At 44.5% G+C, this 19,851-nt stretch overlaps 1 protein-coding gene across 1 annotated transcript in view; it reads left to right on the top strand.

The window, feature by feature from the left end:
• Positions 1 to 19,851, top strand: part of LOC147101127 (neurabin-2-like) — a 249,216-nt gene that overhangs the window by 205,297 nt on the left and 24,068 nt on the right. The window contains exons 6-7 of the mRNA XM_085966317.1: positions 12,720 to 12,875; positions 18,362 to 18,415. Coding sequence (XP_085822443.1) covers positions 12,720 to 12,875; positions 18,362 to 18,415 — 210 coding nt within the window. The remainder of the gene's footprint in view (positions 1 to 12,719; positions 12,876 to 18,361; positions 18,416 to 19,851) is intronic.

The raw sequence follows: 19,851 nt of genomic DNA, 5'->3' as shown, positions 1-19,851 counted from the left end.
AGGGTTTGTTGCTTTATACGGAGCTCTAAGGTCCGTATTTTTTACTATAGTGTTCGGTTATCCGGAATTGTTGATGAACCGGCACCACGTCGGTCCCGTCCGTGCCGGATACCAGAAAGTTTCCTGTACTAGAATGGTACCAGGGATGTGGAACTTCAGTTACGTAGAGAGACTAGAGAAGCTGGGGTTGTTCTTCTTAGAGCAGAGCAGGTTAAGGGGAGGTTTAATAGAGGCGTTCAAAATCACAAAGGGTTTCGATAGAGTAAATAAGGAGACACTGTTTACAGAGGGTTGGTAAACAGAGGGCACAGATTTAAAGTAATTGGCAAAAGAACCAGAGGTGAGATGAGAGTATTATTTTTTACAGTGAGTTGCTATGATCTGGAATGCGTTGCCTGAAAGGGCGGTGGAAGCAGATTCAATAATAACTTTCAAGAGGGAATTGGATAAATACTTGAAAGGGAAAAATTTGCAGGGCTAAGGGGAAAGGACAGGGGAGTCAACACAGGCACGATGGGCTGAATGGCCTCCTTCGGTACTGTACCATTCTGTGATTCTATATGAAATCCAGCAATGGTAAATTAAAGTGCATATTAACAAAACAAGTGGGAGAAAATATTACAGGAGAGTGGGGAGCAGGCGAAATGATGCTTGCGGGGTCTTTGCTACTACTGATATGCCAACGAAAGTATGAGTTCCCTAAGATTATGTATGCGTGGTGTTAGTATTTATATTATATCACGTTTGATATGAAATATCATTTGAAAATTAACCTGATCATGATTGGTTTTCAGTATTTCAATATCTTTCTGTGCAGAATGGTGGGCAATGCCACACAGTGCAGAAGCCAATAGAAACCAAATGCAAGGTAGTACATTTTGAACAAAAAAAAAGATAATTATATTTTGACTGGGGGAAAGCTGGGCGATCAGAAAGAGCAGAGGGATTTGGGGTTTCAGATTCACAAGATCTTAAAAGCAGCATCTCAAGTGGAACTTTGATATAATGTAATAGGCATTGAATATAAAAGTCGAGATGTAATGGTGAATCTATATAAAATATTAGTAAGACCCCAGTAGGAGCACCGCATGCAGTTTTGAACTGCACAGTATCGGAAGGATGTTGAGGCAATAAGAGAGGGAACAGTGAAGAACGTAAGAAATAGGAGCAGGAATAGGCCACTTGGCCCCTCGAGCCAGTTCCGTCATTCAATAAGATCATGGCTGATCTTGGGCTCAAAGCCACTTCCCTGCCCGCTCCCCATAACCCCTCACTCCCTTATCTTGCAAAAAATTGTCTATCTCCACCTTAAATGTATTTAATGACCCAGCCTGCACAGCTCTCTGGGGCAGAGAATTCCACAGATTTACGACCCTCTGAGAGAAGAAATTCCTCCTCATCTCAGTTCTAAAAGAATGACCCTTTATTCTAAAACTGTGCCCCCGCGTTCTAGATTTCCCCATGAGGGAAAACATCCTCTCTGCATCTACCTTGTCGAGCCCGCTCAGTATCATATATGTTTCAATAAGATCACCTCTCATTCTTCTAAATTCCAATAAGCATTGGCCCAGCCTGCTCAACCTTTAGCCATAAGTCAACCCCCTCATCTCTGGAATTAACCGTGTGAATCGCCTCTGAATTGCCTCCAATGCAAGTATATCCTTCCTTAAATAAGGAGACCAAAACTGTATGCCGTACTCCATGTGTGGTCTCACTATACAGTTGTATCAGGACTTTCCTGCTTTTATACTCCAACCCCTTTGAAATAAAGGCCAACATTCCATTTGCCTTTTTGATTACTTGCTGTACCTGCATGCTAACTTTTTGTGTTTCATGCACAAGGACCCCCAGGTCCCTCTGAACTGTAGCATTTTGTAATCTCTCTCCAGTTAAATAATAACTTTTTTTATTTTTCCTGCCAAAATGTATAACCTCACACTTTCCCACATTATACTCCATCTGCCAAATGTTTGCCCACTCACTTAGCCTGTCTATATCCCTTTGCAGGTTCTTTGAGTCCTCTGCACAACTTGCTTTCCCACCCATCTTTGTATCATCCGCAAACTTGGCTACATTACACTTGGTCCCTTCATCCAAGTCATTAATGTAGATTGTAAATAGTTGAGGCCCCAGCACCGATCCGTGTGGCACCCCACTAGTTACCGTTTGCCAACCGGAAAATGACCCATTTATCCCGACTCTCTGCTTTCTGTTAGTTAGCCAATTCTCTATCCATCCATGCTAATATATTACCCCCAATTCCGTGAGCTCTTATCTTATGCAGTAACCTTTTATGTGGCACCTTATCGAATGCCTTCTGGAAATCCAATTGGGATGCTACCTGGTATGAGGAATACAAAAAAAAAACACTGGGACTGTTTTCATTAGAACAGAGGAGATTATGTGGTTATTTGATAGAGGTGTTAAGAATTATGAAGAGTTAGGACAGGGAGTAGTAGACATTTTTCTACACGGAGTTTTGTGAGGCTGTGGATTGCATTGCCAGCTAGTGATTAAAGCAGAGACCATCAACATTTAAGAATAAGTTAGATAGGTGGTTGAAGGACAAGGGGATAAAGGGATATGGGAACAGTGCAGGCACATTAGATTAGGACTACTGCTCATGCAGAGGATAAGCATCAACACAGACTGGTTGGGCCAAATGGCCTTTTTCTGTGTTGCAATTTCTGTGTAACATATTGAGTGTGCACATTGTAGTTTATGGAATTGCAAAGAAAAGACCACTGAATGCATTGAGAGGCCAGATTATTAAGTAGCAGCAAAAGAAAATCCCCAGAAACTCAAATTCATTAAAAGATCAAGCGCAATAAGATTGAAAAAATTGCCTTCATTATAGAATACAGTCCTAAGCATACTTTGTGCAACGATATGTTCCACTGCTTCTACGCTTTCCCTTTTGCCGTATAAAGCCGCATAACTGATACTTGCATTTTTTGTTCTGAACTGTATTGTAGGATTTAGAACTATTTTCATACGACACGAACAGCACAGCCAGTGACTTCTTCAACAGCAATAACAATAATAGCAACAGCTATCTATTTGTAAAGGTTTGTTACAATGGAGTGGTATTGGATTTGAACCCAGTGCATGGTGTGGTCTCTGCATTGCCTTGCTTTGGCCAGCTCTTTCTCTCTTGTGTCTCCTTTCCTGTAAACATTAAAGACTAGATATTCCACTTTGGTGGAAGGAGTGTGGAAAGTCAGCATGGCAGACGATGTATCGGCCCAATCTCTATATCAGTGACCCCACCGAATTTCCTGGAATCAGCCTAATTAACAGCATTTTGATGAGCTCCTGCCAGGATTCCTACCTGCACCAGGGAACCTTCCTCTGGGAGAAGGGCGGAAAATGGCTGCCCTAGACCTTGGACACCTGTGGCAGCAGAACAGGGCCAGCTTCCTCCAAGGCAGCTGACGAGGATGGCCAGATTCATTAAAAATCATGGGGTTAGTGGAGTGCAGTCTATTTCCCCCCCACAAATGATTGCCCACCTTTATGGAGCACTGGCCTCCAGGAATATGCTGTCATTCCTCGCGGCCAGTGTTACTGGAGGCAAAATGGGATGTAGGACATCACTCTCTCATAACTGCCCCCTTTGAATAAGATAACCTGTTCTTTGTGAAGACATATTCAACGTCTGTCAACACCTATGGTAGAAAATCCCAATGACAGGAAGCAGTGGGACAGCTCCCAGCGATTTCCTCCCCATACCACCTGGGAACTGCCCGAAATCCGGTGGCAAGGCGGCAGAAAATCTAGCCTTAAAAGTCTTTTTTGTGTAAATCTGTAAATAGACCTTTCAGTGGGCGGTAGAAACCTGAGAGAAAGACTTCACCATCAGGAGGCTGGAACAGGTCATTGTGGTTCGGTTGCTGATAATGTTTTTTGAATATTTGGGGGTAAACTGCAAGCGCTGATGCCTTTATCAGGGAAATTCTCTTGAAGAAATTACTTTTTAGTCTTCAGATGTATGTATTTTTAGACGATGAATGTCAGTTCTGTGGAATGGAACAGAATTCCTCTTTTAGGTAACAGTGCCAACATCATACATCAGACACTAGCAGGTCATGTATAATGTAGGTCAGGTACAGAGTAAAGCTCTCTTTCCTAGTAATGAACAAACTTAAGCACAAGTTTTTCCCATTTCCTACTCCAGACATTGATTGCTCACTTTATGCCGATTCTGGACAGTTTTGAACTTTGTTAAGGATCAGATTGAGACTGCCCAAACTCATTTTAGTTCCATCATTACAGCTGGCAACGGGAGAGAGAAATCCAGCCTGTGCTGGCTTCACACGAGTCCAAGAGGTGAAAAATCGCCTCTCCACTCCATCATGCCATTCCCCCATCTTGGAGGAAGTAATACGGCTGATTTTTCTCTCCTACCACCCTTCCAGGTGCCAACCAGGGGCACCACAGTTGGGGAGCAATGAGACTGTTACGGGAGCTGTGGCCAAATTTCCAGGCAGGGTTTTGTGGTGGGGAGGGGGGCGGGGGTGGGGAGGGGGGACAGTGATAGCGAGTCGACAGCCCATTTTATATATACATAGAAACATAGAAGATAGGAGCAGGAGTAGGCCATTCGGCCCCTTGAGCCTTCTCCACCATTCAATGCGATCATGGCTGATCATCCAAATTCAGTACCCGGTCCCTGCTTTCTCCCCATACCCCTTGATCCCTTTAGCCTTAAGAAATATATCCAACTCCTTCTTGAATATATTTAATGAATTGACCTCTACTGCCTTCTGTGGTAGAGAATTCCACAGGCTCACCACTCTCTGGGTGAAGAAATTCCTCCTCATCTCTGTCCTAAATGGCTTACCCCTTATCCTTAGACTGTGACCCCCTGGTTCTGGACTCCCCGACCATTGGGAATATCCTTCCTGCACCTAGTCTGTCCAGTCCTGTCAGAATTTTATAAGTTTCAATGAGATCCCCTCTCATTCTTCTAAACTCCAGCGAGTGTAAGCCCAATCGACCCAATCTCTCCTCATACATCATTCCTGCCATCCCAGGTATCAGCCTGGTGAATCTTCGCTGAACTCCTTCCATGGCAAGAACATCCTTCCTCAGATAAGGCGACCAAAACTGCCCAATACTCAAGATGTGGTCTACTGAAGTAAATAGAAATAAATATTGGGAGAGATGTGAAATGGACCCCCAGTTCGCTATCACCTGTTTTACACAGTCGCGCAAAGTCATGATCTACCCCTGTGAGAGCGAAATTAATTTGTATAGTTGAGGTAACGCTGGGTTAATAATCAATCAATGTTAATACAGCTCCCTCACGCAATGAGACTCAAAGGTCCTGAGATTTACTCAGAGCCAGGAAGAGAGCGGGGGGAGGAGGATTTTCAGATGGGAAACCCAGAAGTATGGTTTCCCGCACGTCCTGCCGAATTTAACGGGAGGGCGTTTAAAAAAAAATATTTTCAACAGGTTTTCCGGCCGTCAGCCAGCCAAATCGACAGGCTGTCGAGCTAGAAAGCAGCCGGGGAGCAGATGTCCAGTAAGTCTGGTATCACGGGGTGGGGTTGGGGGGAATTCGGACATCGCGGGGGAGTGGGGGGTTGGCAGGGGTCCGAGGTAAGCCTGTTGGGACTGGAGGAAACACTCCTGCTCCCCCAGCCCACAAGCAGTGTAATAAAGGCCCTTGTCTCATGGATCCGGCCCTTAAAATAAAAATTGTGTTAAAATTCAGGCCCGCAGCCTCCTTAAAAGACTTTTAGTGACCCGAGAGCAGGTTGGTCGCCAGCCCCTCGACCCGCCTCCGTTAAAAAGTTGTCAGTTGGGATCAGGTTTAAGAATTTAAAAATGATTACCGACCTACACAACCCAACCCACCAGTCCTTGGGGCTTAAAACTCCCTCCCACAGAGTGGCCCAGATTTTCTGCTTGTGTGCTTGCAATCCATTATAATTGACAGAGAAATCACGGGCTGACCCACATACAGCAGGAAGCCCAGGCCAGTTGCTCCTTCACGCAAGCTGTCCCAAAGGCCATCGCCATTCTCTTCAGCAAAAGTATTCAGAAAATCAATAGAATTAAAACAAAAGTATACTGAATTTAAAAAAAAGATAATCCTTTAGTGACACTGAAACACTGTTTAGAAATGCTAACAGATGAACAGTTTTGAACAACAAGTATTCACTTGATGACTATATCCCATCGACACCGAACTGTTTGGACATGTAAACCACCATAATACCTCCTTTGTCTACCAAATGTTTTGCTGTATTTGTTGGTTCACCGCTTGAATTAAATTGATTTACTCAATCATATTTACTGAAATCTTTTCCGAATCAAAGTAGAGTTACACAGCTTCAGAATTTGGCTCTTTTCTTAAAACAATGAACGCTTTAAAACAATTGCACAGAATCTGTTGTTTGAATGTATTTAAATATTCTGGGCAGTGTGTTAATGCGGCGCTTTGGAACACCAACAGATGGTGCCACAGAATGGTGCGACTGAGTCTGTGCCTGTAATCACACTAACAGACTTCCCGTCTTTATAGAGACACACCAAGGTCAGACAGTTCCCCGAAACAGGAAGGAGTTGTAGGGTGAATCAGAGCGAGAGTCACCACCAGATTGTTCTCTCAAACTTCCCAGCAGTTGTTTCAGAATGGCACAGCCTGAGGCCTAAAGGTAGGCCTCTGAGCAACTTTGGATGCATAGTTTGGGGAAGAAATAGAGGAAGTCTTTTTTCAAATTAAAGACATATAAACCTGTATAATGAAATTGCGATTTATTAATAGTTGTTCTCACCGCACTGAAGACATTCTCTCTTTACAGAGGGCAGACTTTAGTTGTTTTATACAAGGCACTCCTCATTAAGTTTAAAATTGATATATATATATATATTTATTTATTGCTTTCCCTTCCTTACACATCTCACAACTGGAACTTTGCATCATACAACTCTAAGGTCTTTTCTATATCACTTAGAGTGCTATTCCCTACCACTTCTGCACTGATGCAAACTGGATTCCCCCATCCAAAATTATCGGTTTAACTTAGATATCAGATCAATAGTATTGGCCCAAGCACTGAAATCACCTCAGTAGGTGGTTTCACATCCATCTGTCTTCGCATTTGGTGTCAGACCTCAATTCCGGTGCAAAGCCGCTTGTAAAAAGTGTTCAAGTGGTCTGTTGGACACACTTTAATAACTTAAGCAGTGATTTGAATGTTCTGAGGCTGTGAACACTTCCACAAATGCTCTTAAAACATTAAAAATGTATTGGGAAGGGAGTTGTTCCTTATGCCTATCACTTTATTGCGCGCACACACATTCTGGAAGCACAAACAGATTCAGTGATAGGAAAAATCTATACATATTTAAGGCTTCACTACCAACATGAGAGCGTGTCATTTATACCAACTAATTTGAGTCAATCGCATGCAAATTGGTCCCACACCAAAGTCAGCAGCTTTTCTCAGCCGTTGTGCTCCATTCGTGCTGCTGACCCATACAAACGGGCACCTGAGAAACGTGATGGTCTGGCCTTTAGAAGTTAGCTTCTTAAAGGTGCATTGGACCCTTTGGCACTCCTAGATATGGAGGAGGAAGAGGAGTTTCTGTGGCGGGCAGAAAGGGAGGTGCTGTCACTTCTGAGATGTTTGGCATCAATTTACTCTCACCCCAGGAGCTGTTTGTTAAGGCCCAGGCATAATTACCCGGGTATGTCCAAAGAGGCACTGTTTTGGTGCCTGTGCTTCACCAGGGAGACAGTCACTGAATCATGAGTCTGACCTCCGGACAGCCGCCACCACAGTGACCGTTCTGCCTCTGACTGGAAAGATGACCACAGCTTTAAATTTCTGTGGAACCGGATCCTTCCCAGCCACTACCAGCAACGATTGCCACAGAAGTATGCCATCTGTACACTGATTGCTCAAACAAATGACAGAAAGAAGCCTTGATTGCCGTGGAAACAATTTCATCACTTTACCCATGTGAAGGAAGCAGCAGCACAAGATGGCACAACACTTTTTTTCCAGATGGCAGGTTTCTCGAAAGTACACCATGTTGTTGACGGCACGCATATTGCCAACCCTGCTCGAATGAGCAATGGTTCCATTCCATTAATGCCCAGGACGTGTCGGACCACAGAAATTGAATCAAGCAGGTCAATGCCCGCTATTTTGGTAGCAGCCACGATGCCTTCATTTTGTACCAGTCCACCATCCCAACATTATTTGGAGATGATAGGGCACCCCCCAGAGTTCTGGCTGATGGTCCCTTTTGAGAAGCCCATGTACAGCTGCAGAATATAGATACAACGAGGTTCATGCCTCCAACAGAATTCTGATGGAACATACCATTGACACACTCAAGGAGACATTTGTTTTGGAGAGATTATGGGAGTCCTTCTATAAAGCCTTGTCAATGTTTCTAAAGTTGTAGCCATTTGCTGCACCGTGCTTGAATGATTCAGCAGCCCTTGATGTATTCATGATTACTGTGCAAGCTCAAAGTGGTGTAGGAAATGTCCATCTGCTGAGGCCAGCTCATCACTCTACCATTGCATGCTTCCATCCTTGTACGGCATTCCCAGTGGGACTTTTTCCAGGATCACCAAATCACCCTGCATACCCATCACGAGATTGATAAGGCATTTGTCTGATACTAGACTACCAAATACAACATGCTCAACATACTCATCAGATTCCAAGCATTAAGTGCATGCCCATCATTCAATTGAAACTGCATGATTAAAGTATTACCTTAATATAAGTCACATGATTTCTTCTTTGTGCAGTTAAAGTATTTCAGTCACTCTAAAAGCACAGCAAGTCCAACCCCAATGTGGCACAATCTTGTCACTGCCCAGGTTTGTTGCTATCATCATTCTCCCTTCCACCAGCCAGTAATAGAGAACACAAATCTAAGGGAATACGTAGTACAGTTTTATACATAATATAAATATATATTTTTAGCAAAAATGACAGAAATGAAAGTTGGTGACAAACTAGTATGACACTCTAGTACTTAAAATAACCAAAGCAAGAGAAAGCCATTCAGCAATTTGTGATGTTATCTGATATATTTAGTTATCACACTGGCTATGACTTTTCTCATTTTCTATTATTTTTGACGTACTTCAGGAGTGTGCCAACCTTTGTGAGATTTCACCAACACTGAAAGTACTTTATACCCTAATGTATACTCACGTGATTTAAATGCCTCACTTCAGTTACCAAGTGTACCTGGATTTCAAAGATTTATCCCAGAGCACTGTATATTCTTAAGAAAAATTAGTCTTATATTATATCAATAGGGATCTTTTGCTGGCACCTAGTGGTGAAGTAAGGAAAGTTCTTCAATATTCATTATGCCTAACGTGGTTCTATTGGGAACGTTTTACTGTTTTAAAAAAAACCTATGCCGCAGGGGTAGTCAACCAGTCAAAGCTCAACAACTGGAGAAAGATGCCAACAAAAAGCTGCAAGTTTCAAATACAGCACACTGACGCTCTCACTGCAACCAGCAGAAGCATACCATGCACTGACTGCATATACACAACATTTGTGTTCTTGACTTCTGAGCAAATTTTGTGCTGAATTCACGCCGCAGTACAAACCGAGCAGGTTTGGCAACGAGGGAACCAAGTTATATTGTGTGCTTCCAATAATATCATGAAGAGGGTAGCCGACCTGGAATGACAGGGTGGAGATACAAAATCATTTTTAAACTAAAAACAGAAATTGCTGGAAACAGCAGCATCTGTGCAGAGAGAAAGAGAGTCAACACTTCAATTACTTTTTAACTCTCCAGTTGATGGGAGAATACTTACCCTGCGTTTACTTTGTGCTTTAAAATGAAATACTTTCTATAGTCTAGAGAATTGAAGGAGTGCAGGATAAACCAGAAGGAAGAAGCTAACCCTGTCTGCTGCTGATTGCCTTTATGGTTTGCTGAAGGTGTCACTGGGAGGTTACAGTAGTAATGTTGAATACATGCATTTGGAAGATGTGTAACAATTTCTCATACGAGGATTATTGTGAACAAATATCACGTAGGGTTGGTGTAAAACAACAAGTACTGCTAGAGATAGTGGGGTAAAAAAATTCCAAGGTGTCTCTTGCTGAAAACTAAGGAAGGAAATATATGTTGCTTTTGAGCGCAATATTTCAAGTTTGAATAAAGCTGGTGAAACTCTTCAAAATGCCTGGTTGTTGTCTGGTGCTTGTAACTTCTCCTTGAAATTGGAGCATAAGTTTCCTCCAATTAAATACTGGGAAGACAGAAGCCATTGTCTTCGGGCCCCGCCACACACTCCGTTCCCCAGCCACCGATTCCGCCTCCCTCCCTGGCCACTGTCTGAGGCTGAACCAGACTGTTCGCAATCTTGTCATCCTATTTGGCCCTGAGCTGAGCTTCCGATCCCATATCCAAGACCGCCTACTTCCACCTTGAAAATATCGCCCGTCTCCATCCCTCCTTCAGCTCATCTGCTGCTGAAACCCTCATCCATGCTTTTGTTAGCTCCAGACTCGACTATTCCAATGTTCTCCTGCCTGGCCTTCCATCTTCCACCCTCCATACACTCGAGCTCATCCAAAACTCTGCTGCCCTTATCCTGACTCGCACCAAGTCCCCTTCACCCATCACCCCTGGCTCCTGGTCCAGCAGCGCCTCGATTTTAAAATACTCATCCTCGTGTTCAAATTCCTCCTTGGCCTCACTCCTCCCTGTCTCTGTAACCTCCTCCAGCTCTACAATCCTCCAAGAACTCTGCGTTCCTCCAATTCTGGTCCCTTGTGCATCAAAGATTTCCTTCGCTCCTTCATTGGTGGGTCTACTTTCAGCTGTTGAGGCCCTAAGCTCTGTAACTCCCTAAACCTCTCTACTCCTTTAAAATGCTCCTTAATACCTACCTCTTGTGACCAAGCTTTTGGTCATATGTGCTAATATCTCTTTATGTGGCTCGTGTGAAACTTTACCTGATAATGGTCCCGTGAAGCACCTTGGGATGTTTGTTATGCTAAAGGCTCCATATAAATGCAAGTTATTGTTGTATTATTATGGACTGAGTGACCTTTTACCATTTGTGACTTTCTCTATGTTCTTGTCTGAGAAAGCCAGCCATAATGGGGGTCCTTTCTGTTTGCCTGTCTCCCTATCTGTGCCAAAATGACAGAAATTAAGTAACTCAAGAATGTCTTCATTAATTCATCAACTTTTATGGAATTAGCTCCCTGAAGGTTATGCTTTTTTAGTTGGTGTTTTGCTAGATGTTTGGCAGGGGTGGAGCAACATAGTAGGCAGCTTTGGAACACCAGGTGGGGGATTTGTGGGTGTTACGGTTAGAGGCGCTATATAAATGCAAGTTGTTGTTGTTGCTGTGGTCACGCTTAATTTGCAGCCGTTTCATTGTGTCAAAATGATGAAGTTGTTCTGGAAGAAACAGGTTGCTGCCTCTTCTAAAATAATAAAAAGACAAATGGCATTGATGTTGTAAAACAGCACAGCAGTTAAGATGGAATTCAAACCTGTGTACCCGGTAGCAATTTAATAAAATCTCAAACAGTGGAAAGCCTTTCATTAATATTGAATGACCAATGCCTGTAAGATTGCAACTTCAGGCAATTTCAGTTTGGCACTGTAGGATAAAATATATCACTTTGAAATCTACTTTTAGTTTTGATAAATTGTTGGGATATCTTGTGTAAGAATAGAATGAGCTACACACTACTCAGCGGTCACCTAGCAAAAGAAAATCACATATTTTACAGGTTAAAATTAAAATCTGATCAGCAAAATAAGAAAATACACTAAAAGTATTTGATGCATCGAAGTGGCCCTTCACAGACGTGCTAGCGTCCTTTAAAATGTGTCTGTCTGTCCACTCCTTTTCTGCATGAAAAGTGTGTGTGTAAAATATTCAACACAATCCGTTATGGTGGTGGTAATTTTGAAACTAGCACTGCATGTGGTTTGTGGAACAGAATAGACAGGAATTCTCTGTCCTTCCCGGAAATGTGACCAGACTTCACCAGACCAACATCTTTCGCGCACTTCCGAGTTAATGAGTACTGCGGATTTGAGCAATTTCAGTCAATTTATTTCCTTTCAGTTACAATATACCTACTGACGTAAGAAAACGACCAGGCACTTGGTCTAAGTATTAAACAAGGCTTTAATCAACTGAGTTTCAACATGGCGATCTAGTTGTGTCCTTCACTAGTTCCTGTTAAAGAATGTCCTGAGCAAGCTGGGCCCATGCCTGAGTATTTATACTCTCCCTGGACAGCACCACCAGCAGGCCACCCAGTATTATTTCATGTCATTTCCACATGAATGACAAGATTCATGTCACCTACAAATATCATTGTTTCCGTTGGTGCACCTTCATTTACATGGGTATGGAGGAAATGCAGAGAGAAAGAAATAACGAAGCATGGGAAAAATACGCGCAGTAGACAGAAAGATTCTAATCATCTAATCATATCATCTTGCATTGTATGTTTTGTTCTCTCTCATTCTCTCCCTTCCCATTATCAAATGCATTCATCTTAAATAGGCATTGAGTTAGAGTTAATGTGTGCCTTAGACAAAGCTTTCCAAGTCTAATATATGCAGTCTGACATTAATATCCGTTTCCCAGTAATCTTCCCCTGTTCTTCTTTTGACTGATTTTGTGGATGGGGGACAAAAAACACTGCTCATAAAATGTCTAATGTCACCACCAGACAGGAGAATACGCGACAGATGAAGAGGAGGAAGAGATGAGCCCCATGTTCGCTAACAATGATATGGCAATTGAAGTTTTTGATCTAGCAGAGAATGAAGATATGCTTTCACCGGTAGAAATGGATCCTGAAAAGCTGGTGCATAAGTTCAAGGAGGTACGAGAGATTTCTTCATTCACTAAGCATTCTGCTAAATGTTAAATGCATCTTTATTTTGGTCATTTGTTTCCTTTTCCTTTTCTCCCTCTCTGCCACTTCTTTGTGTCTCCCCACAGCTATCTTTAAGCCTCTGCTGATGCCATTCTGTAGCCAGTCCCTGGATGGTGTAGAAGAGCAGTCTAGGATTGCTGGCTGTCCAGTTTATCCTCCCTTTGGAGAAGTGCTTGGCCTCCACATGGTGCCACCCCAGAGTGGCACGGTTGAGATCAAGAACCAACTTGCAGACGTAGACCATGTTTTTCCATTTTGCTGCAGCATGTTGGAGTTCCAGTGCACTGCGCACCATCGTGTACTTAATGAGCTATTTGTAAGATGGTAGATGACACAATTGCACCATATCTTGTTAGTGTACATTGTGACGATTGTTAGACAATCCAGCGTGTGAGGGGAATGGTCTTTTGATAATATCTCAAAAAGTTTATCCAGCGAATAGCCAATCTCATCCAGTATGACAGTAGGGGGCGCTACAATTGGCCTCAGTGCCCCTCATTTAAGGAGCGGAAAATTGGCCAGGATTCCTACTACTTAGTGACCTCTATTGGACACAGAGTTATCACGCTGTGTGTGACAATCAGCGGAGGAAAGGGTTGAGCTCAACTCCAGTGAATGCTGAGGTTAAATAACCTGCCAATACACAACATCGTCAGGAGAGGAGGAGGATGGAGAAAATAATAATAAAGAGAAAATCCACATTTTGCCAGGGAGCAAGTTGCTCCATGGACAGGAATTTGACCTTTTACTTTGTCTGGTATTGTTATCACTTTCCCAATTGTCTCTCAGCTATCACTGAGATACCTTGGAAGAAGCTGGAAAACATCTTTCTCAGCTGTACAAAACAAATGGCTACTCTAATTAACTATCTAATGATGGGAAAGACGGTTGTGGGGATATTCACGCTGGGTAAGGTTAGGAACAGGCTCAACCGTGAAGCTTCCATAGTTGAATAACGTGCTTACACTAAAGCTTGGATTTTCTTTTTTTATTCATTCTTGAGATACGTTGCTGGCAAGGTCGCCATTATTGCCCTGAGAAGGTGATGGTCGGCCGCCTTCTTGAACTGCTGCAGTCCATGTAGTGACAGCGCGCCCACAATGCTGTTAGGCAGGAAGTTCCAAGATTTTGACCAGTGACGATGAAGGAACAGCAATGTATGCCCAACCCGGAATGGTGTGTGACTTGGAGGGAACTTGGAGGTGGTGGTGTTCCCAAGCCCTTGACCTTCTAGGTGGTGGAGGTCGTGAGTTGGGAGGTGCTGCTGAAGAAGCCTTGCCGAATTGATGTAGTGCATCCTGTTATTAGTACACAGAGCAGCCACAGTACGCCAGTAGTGAAGGGGTTTGATGTTTAGGTTATTGGATGAGATGCTAATCTAGCAGACTGCTTTGTAGTGGATGGTGTCGAGCTTCTTGAATGTTGTTACAGCTGCACTCATCCAGGCAAGTGGAGAGTATTCCATCACACCTGACTTATGCCTCATAGGTGGGGGCGGAGGCTTTGGGGAGTCAGGACGTTAGGCACGTTGCAGAATACTCAGCATCTGACCTGCTGTTGTATCCATGTTGCTGGTCCAGTTGAATTTCTGGTCAATGGTGGTCCCCAGGATGTTGATGGTGGGGACTCGGTGATGGTAATGCCATTGACTATCATGGGGAGGTGGTTAGGCTCTCTTGTTGGAGATAGTCATTGCCTGGCACTTTTGTAGTGCAAATGTTACTTGCCACTTATCAGCCAAAACCTGGATGTTGTATGTGCATGTGGTATGGACTGCTTCATTATCTGAGGAATTATGAATGTAGCTGAACACTGTGCAATCATCAGTGAACAGCCCCACTTCTGCCCTTATGATGATGGGACGTCCTTGATGAAGCAGCTAAGGAGAGTTGGGCCTGGGACAGTGCCCATGGAACTCATGCAGCGATGTCCTGGGGCTGCAAATCAAGCAACTCTAATCAGGAAATAGGGCAGAGATCCTTTATGCCGAACCACTACTAACTTTTGCACCCGCTCTATTTTCTACCATCATTTTTGATGGCTTCAGGAAGCACCTACATATTTTAGGCAGTTCCATGCAAATGAGGTGGGAATACCATCTTATTGCCTATATTTTCCATTATGCCCACCTGATTTGCATTGTTCCCACTTCTGGACCATATAAATCAGGCATACAGGGATGTTAGGTGCTGTGGAATAGGTCCAACTGAATTTGAATAGCCTAGCTTCTACATTCATAACAACAGTTTAGGTGCAGCAACAGCCTGAGCAGACACACTAATGGAGCCTCCTGGGACTAAGTTGGGCCTCATCTCAAGTCCTGAGATGAACCTGATGCAGAGTGCTTGCATCTTTTTTGCCACATGTGCAAGCATCGAGGGAGCAAATGTTGCCATGCTGAGATACAGAACCATCATTACTTGGAGGGCGCGAGTCTAGGTGGGGTAGAGGAACAAAGGGATCTCGGAGTACACATACACAAATCACTAGAAGTTGCGACACAGGTTAGCAAGGCCATAAAAAAAGCAAACCAAGCACTAGTGTTTATTTCTAGGAGGTATAGAATTGAAAAGTAGGGAAGTTATGCTAAACCTGTATCGAACCTTGGTTAGACCACACTTAGAGTACTGCGTACAGTTCTGGTCGCCATATTATAAAAAGGATATAGAGGCACTGGAGAGGGTGCAGAGAAGATTTACAAGGATGATACCAGAAATGCGAGGGTATACATATTGGGAAAGGATGACCAGGCTGGGTCTCTGTTCTCTTGAATAAAGAAGGCTGAGGGGTGACCTAATAGAGGCCTTTAAAATTATGAAAGGTTTTGATAGATTGGCTACAGAAGTTTCCACTTGTGGGGAAGAGCAAAACTAGAGGCCATCAATATAAGATAGTCACCAAGAAATCCAATAGGGAATTCAGAAGAAACATCTTTACCCAAAGAATGGTGAGAATGTGGAACTCGCTGTCACAGGGAGTGGCTGAAGCGAATAGTATGGATGCATTTAAGGGGAGGCTAGACAAGCATATGAGGGAAAAGGGAACAGAGGGTTATGCTGATAGAGTTAGATGAGGAAAGACGGGAGGAGGCTCGAGTGGAGCATAAACGTCGGCATGGACTGGTTGGGCCGAATGGCCTGTTTCTGTGCTGTTTATCCTATGTAATCATCTGTTCCCATTCCTGCCATGTCACTTGTACTGCGCACTGGCTCAGCATGACCACTGATCTGCAGATAAACAGATCTAATGGTCCCAACGAGCCCTATGTGATGCCTGTCTGCAATCTAGCCCCAATCCTTTGGAGGCTAGAAAAGACAGTTCACTCCAGTGTGGCACTCCAGACCTCTAGTAGCAGTATAAGCATCCATCGAAGAAGCACAGACTGCTCTTAAGATCTCCATCATGGGAGCCTCCACTGCAGATGTCCCTGGAGCTTCCACACGTTTCATGGTGGACTTCAAAGTTGACAATCCATCCTCGAATGCACGCACCAGCTACTAAAGGACTTCTCCAAATGAGCTAACTTTACAGCACACTGTCTGGGCCACCTGATAATCTGCAGACGTTATTCTTTTAAAAGCAGGACCCACGAGCTGCAGATTGCCATGCTCATCGGCCAAGAGAGTTTGGAGTTGTGCAGCTCTCCACCTGTTACAGCTTTCTCTAGTGCGTTATGGGTTAATTTTTCACTGAAAATAAAATAAAAAGTGAGACTTACCTTTTGTTATCATGACATGCAATAAGATCCAGTTAGCAAACAGCTGATAATCCTAGAATCTTACAGCACAGAAGGAGGCCATTCGGCCGATTGTGCCTTTGCTGACTCTTTGAAAGAGCTCTCTAATTAGTCGCGCTCCCCCACAGCTCTGGCCGTATTTCCTTTCCAAGTATATATCCAATTCCCTTTTAAAAGCCTGCGAAGTGCTACGAGACATCCTGAAGTTCTGAGAGGCCCTATGTAAATGCAAGTTCTTTCTTGGTTTCTTGACCGAAAACAATTGCTGTTGCAGTCCTTTACATCTTGCAGCAGCAGCAATCCGTGCTGAGTCGGTGAACTCCAAATCCAAGGCAGCTCTGATGCCTGGAACTCACCCCAAATTATCATGAGATACTCCAGAATTACAGCACGGTCAGCCATTGTTCCATCTTGCAGATTTGAATTGTGGCCTGCCCAACTTCTAGTCTGAACGTGGAGAATAATTCATCATATTGGTGAAACACTAAAGAATATGCAAATCGGGGGTCTTGTGCCTCTCTCAGGACACCTTCCCGGAATTGAGCTGCACTGAACGCAGCCGACCCCATTCCCAAGTCTAATGGGACCTAACGGGCGGTCCATAAAGAGACCGCTGGAGGCAGTCACCATAAAGGTAATTAAAAAGAAACTTGCCTGAATGTGGCAGCTGGAAGTAGCAGGAGTGCTCACGCCGACTCCACAGCAGTCCCGAAGACTGTTGCCAGCCCCTGCTTGTCCCCCTCTCGCCAATTCACTTCCCCACCCCACCACCCCGATCACAACACCCTTCCCCCTATCGCCTCCCCCACCCGATCTCCCCCTCCCAATCACTTCTCCTCCCAATCGCCTCCCCCTCCCAATCACCTCTCCTCCTGATGGCCTCCCCCTCCCCCTCACCTGTCCTCCCAATCACCTCCCCCTCCCAATCACCTCTCTTCCTGATCATCTCCCTCTCCTCCTCCTGATTCCCTCCCCCTCCCAATCACCTCTTCTCCTGATCGCCTCCCCCTCCCCCTCACCTGTCCTCCCAATCGCCTCCCCCTCCCAGTCACCTCTCTTCCTGATCGCCTCCCTCTCCTCCTCCCGATTCCCTCCCCCTCCCAATCACCTCTTCTGCCAATCACTTCCCACTCCCCCTGCCCCAATCACAACACCCTGCCCCAATCACAACACCCTTCCCCCGATCGCCTCCCACCCCTCCCGATTGCCACCCCTCCCCGATCGCCTCGCCTCCTCCTGATTGCCGCCTCCTCTCTCCTGATCGCCGCACAATCGCCCCGCCCCGAACGCCACCCGCCCTCCCAGGACTTACTTTTGCCGGCGAGCTGCCTGGGGACACTCAGCAGACGTTCTAGGCGCATTGGTCTAATCTAATTGAGGCTCGAGGCCCAATATCGAGTGTGCCTCGGGCCTACCAGTTTGGCAGGTCGTTCCCTGCACCCAGCTCGCTCCAGTAGGCCAGCACTATCCAATTTCACCCCCCTGGTATTTGAAATGGAAAAATGTTTCATTCCTCAATGCAAACATTCCCTCATATTGATCGACACAAAAAATTGCACTGTCAGCCAATCTTTACACGCAGTGTTGGTATTGAGTAACTTGGCAAATCGTATTATCTGATGTCTAGAAGATGAATGAATAAACAGGAAAAGCAGGTGTGTGATATCAGTGATAATATTGTTCTTTTGTTTATCAGCTTCAAATAAAGCACGCTGTAACGGAAGCAGAGATTCAGCAACTGAAAAGAAAGGTATGTTTTCTGCTTTCCAGTGACATTTATGTTCGCAAGCAGAGGTTAGGTTATTTATTTTTAACCTTTGCAGTCGAAGAAATGGCGAGCACATCAATCCACATTCTGCACTTGATGAGTTTTATTGAGCGTTTCAGAAACCTGTATAATACTTTAGCATGCACTTGCATATGCATTGCAATTAGCCTGGAGGCCGTTCAAAAGCATTCCATTTCGCTAACTGCGTTAAGTTGGGAGAGGTCTGCGTTTGTGGATGTTGTCATTGCTGATTTAAAGAGTTAGGCATTTCCAGAGTGTAATATATTTAAAATGCAGCAGCGTGTCAGATGTACAAAGAGTACATATCCATTCTGAACAATTACCCACCTCAGGCCTAACTTTATTGCCACAATTCATAAGTGCAGGACAGAATTATCCATGGTTTTAATCAATATAGTGACATTGCTGTGAACCAGACATTTATTTATTGGACATCTGACTTCATTGGTTATCTGTCCTAACTGTGATCCTAATAGGGTTATATAGAATGGCCTAGAAATTCAATCGTGCAGCTCCTGTTTTTCAGGCCCTGCTTACAGTGGGCCCCAAAGCCAAGATGACAACTGACATGAATCAGTCATTCATGAAAGAAAGACTTATGAAATAATACTGAGCGGACTACGGTTGGCGCTGTCCAGGGAGAGTATAAATACTCGGGCACGGGCCCAGCTTGCGCAGGACGTTCTTAACAGGAACTAGTGAAGGACACAACTAGACCTCCCATGTTGTAAAACAGTTGATTAAAGCTTTGTTTAACGCTTAGACCAAGTGCCTAGTAGTTTTCTTACGTCAACAACCGTCTGAGCTTCCTTGGCAGCTGTGAGAGCTGTCGGGAGAGGCTCCATGATGGTGGGCGTCACTGTTGTGTTGATGGAGCTGCCCTCTCAGTCCATGTTGAACAGAATGGCCTTCATGCCCTGCTGACATTGTGTGCAAGCTAGCTGGAAGGCTGCCCAGTGCACCTCGCATTTCCTGGTATATGCCCATCAGCCTTCTTCGGCAGGCTGGGTCATCAAAGTTAGCATCTCAGCCCTCTGCTACAGAGCTAGTATGCAATTTCGCCCTCTCTTGAGCTAGCACCTGTGGGGTCCTATCCCGCTCCCCTAGTTCCTGCACACGTGCCTGATGATTCACCACATGGAGACCCCTCCTCTAGCCTGTGGTGTAATATCTGAGCCGGTGCTTGTAAAGTTGAGATTAATTGATGCCGCATCTTCAAGAAGCTTGGCCTCCTCTTTCTCCACTGGCAGGCAGAGGGCCGTCCATTTTCATTTTCAGCACCTGAATTGAAAGAGAGATACAGAGGTTAGATTTCAGTGTGAAGGGAGAGCAGAGAGAGACGTGGCTGGTGAAAGCAGAGTGTATAGAGTGAGATGGAAGTAAAAAGGGATAACGAG

This window comes from Somniosus microcephalus, chromosome 24, assembly GCF_052327205.1.
Source record: "Somniosus microcephalus isolate GS21.2 chromosome 24, FLI_Smic_1.0, whole genome shotgun sequence".
In the NCBI taxonomy this organism is placed as follows: Eukaryota; Metazoa; Chordata; class Chondrichthyes; order Squaliformes; family Somniosidae; genus Somniosus; species Somniosus microcephalus.
This window is presented reverse-complemented; position numbering and strand designations above follow the sequence as displayed.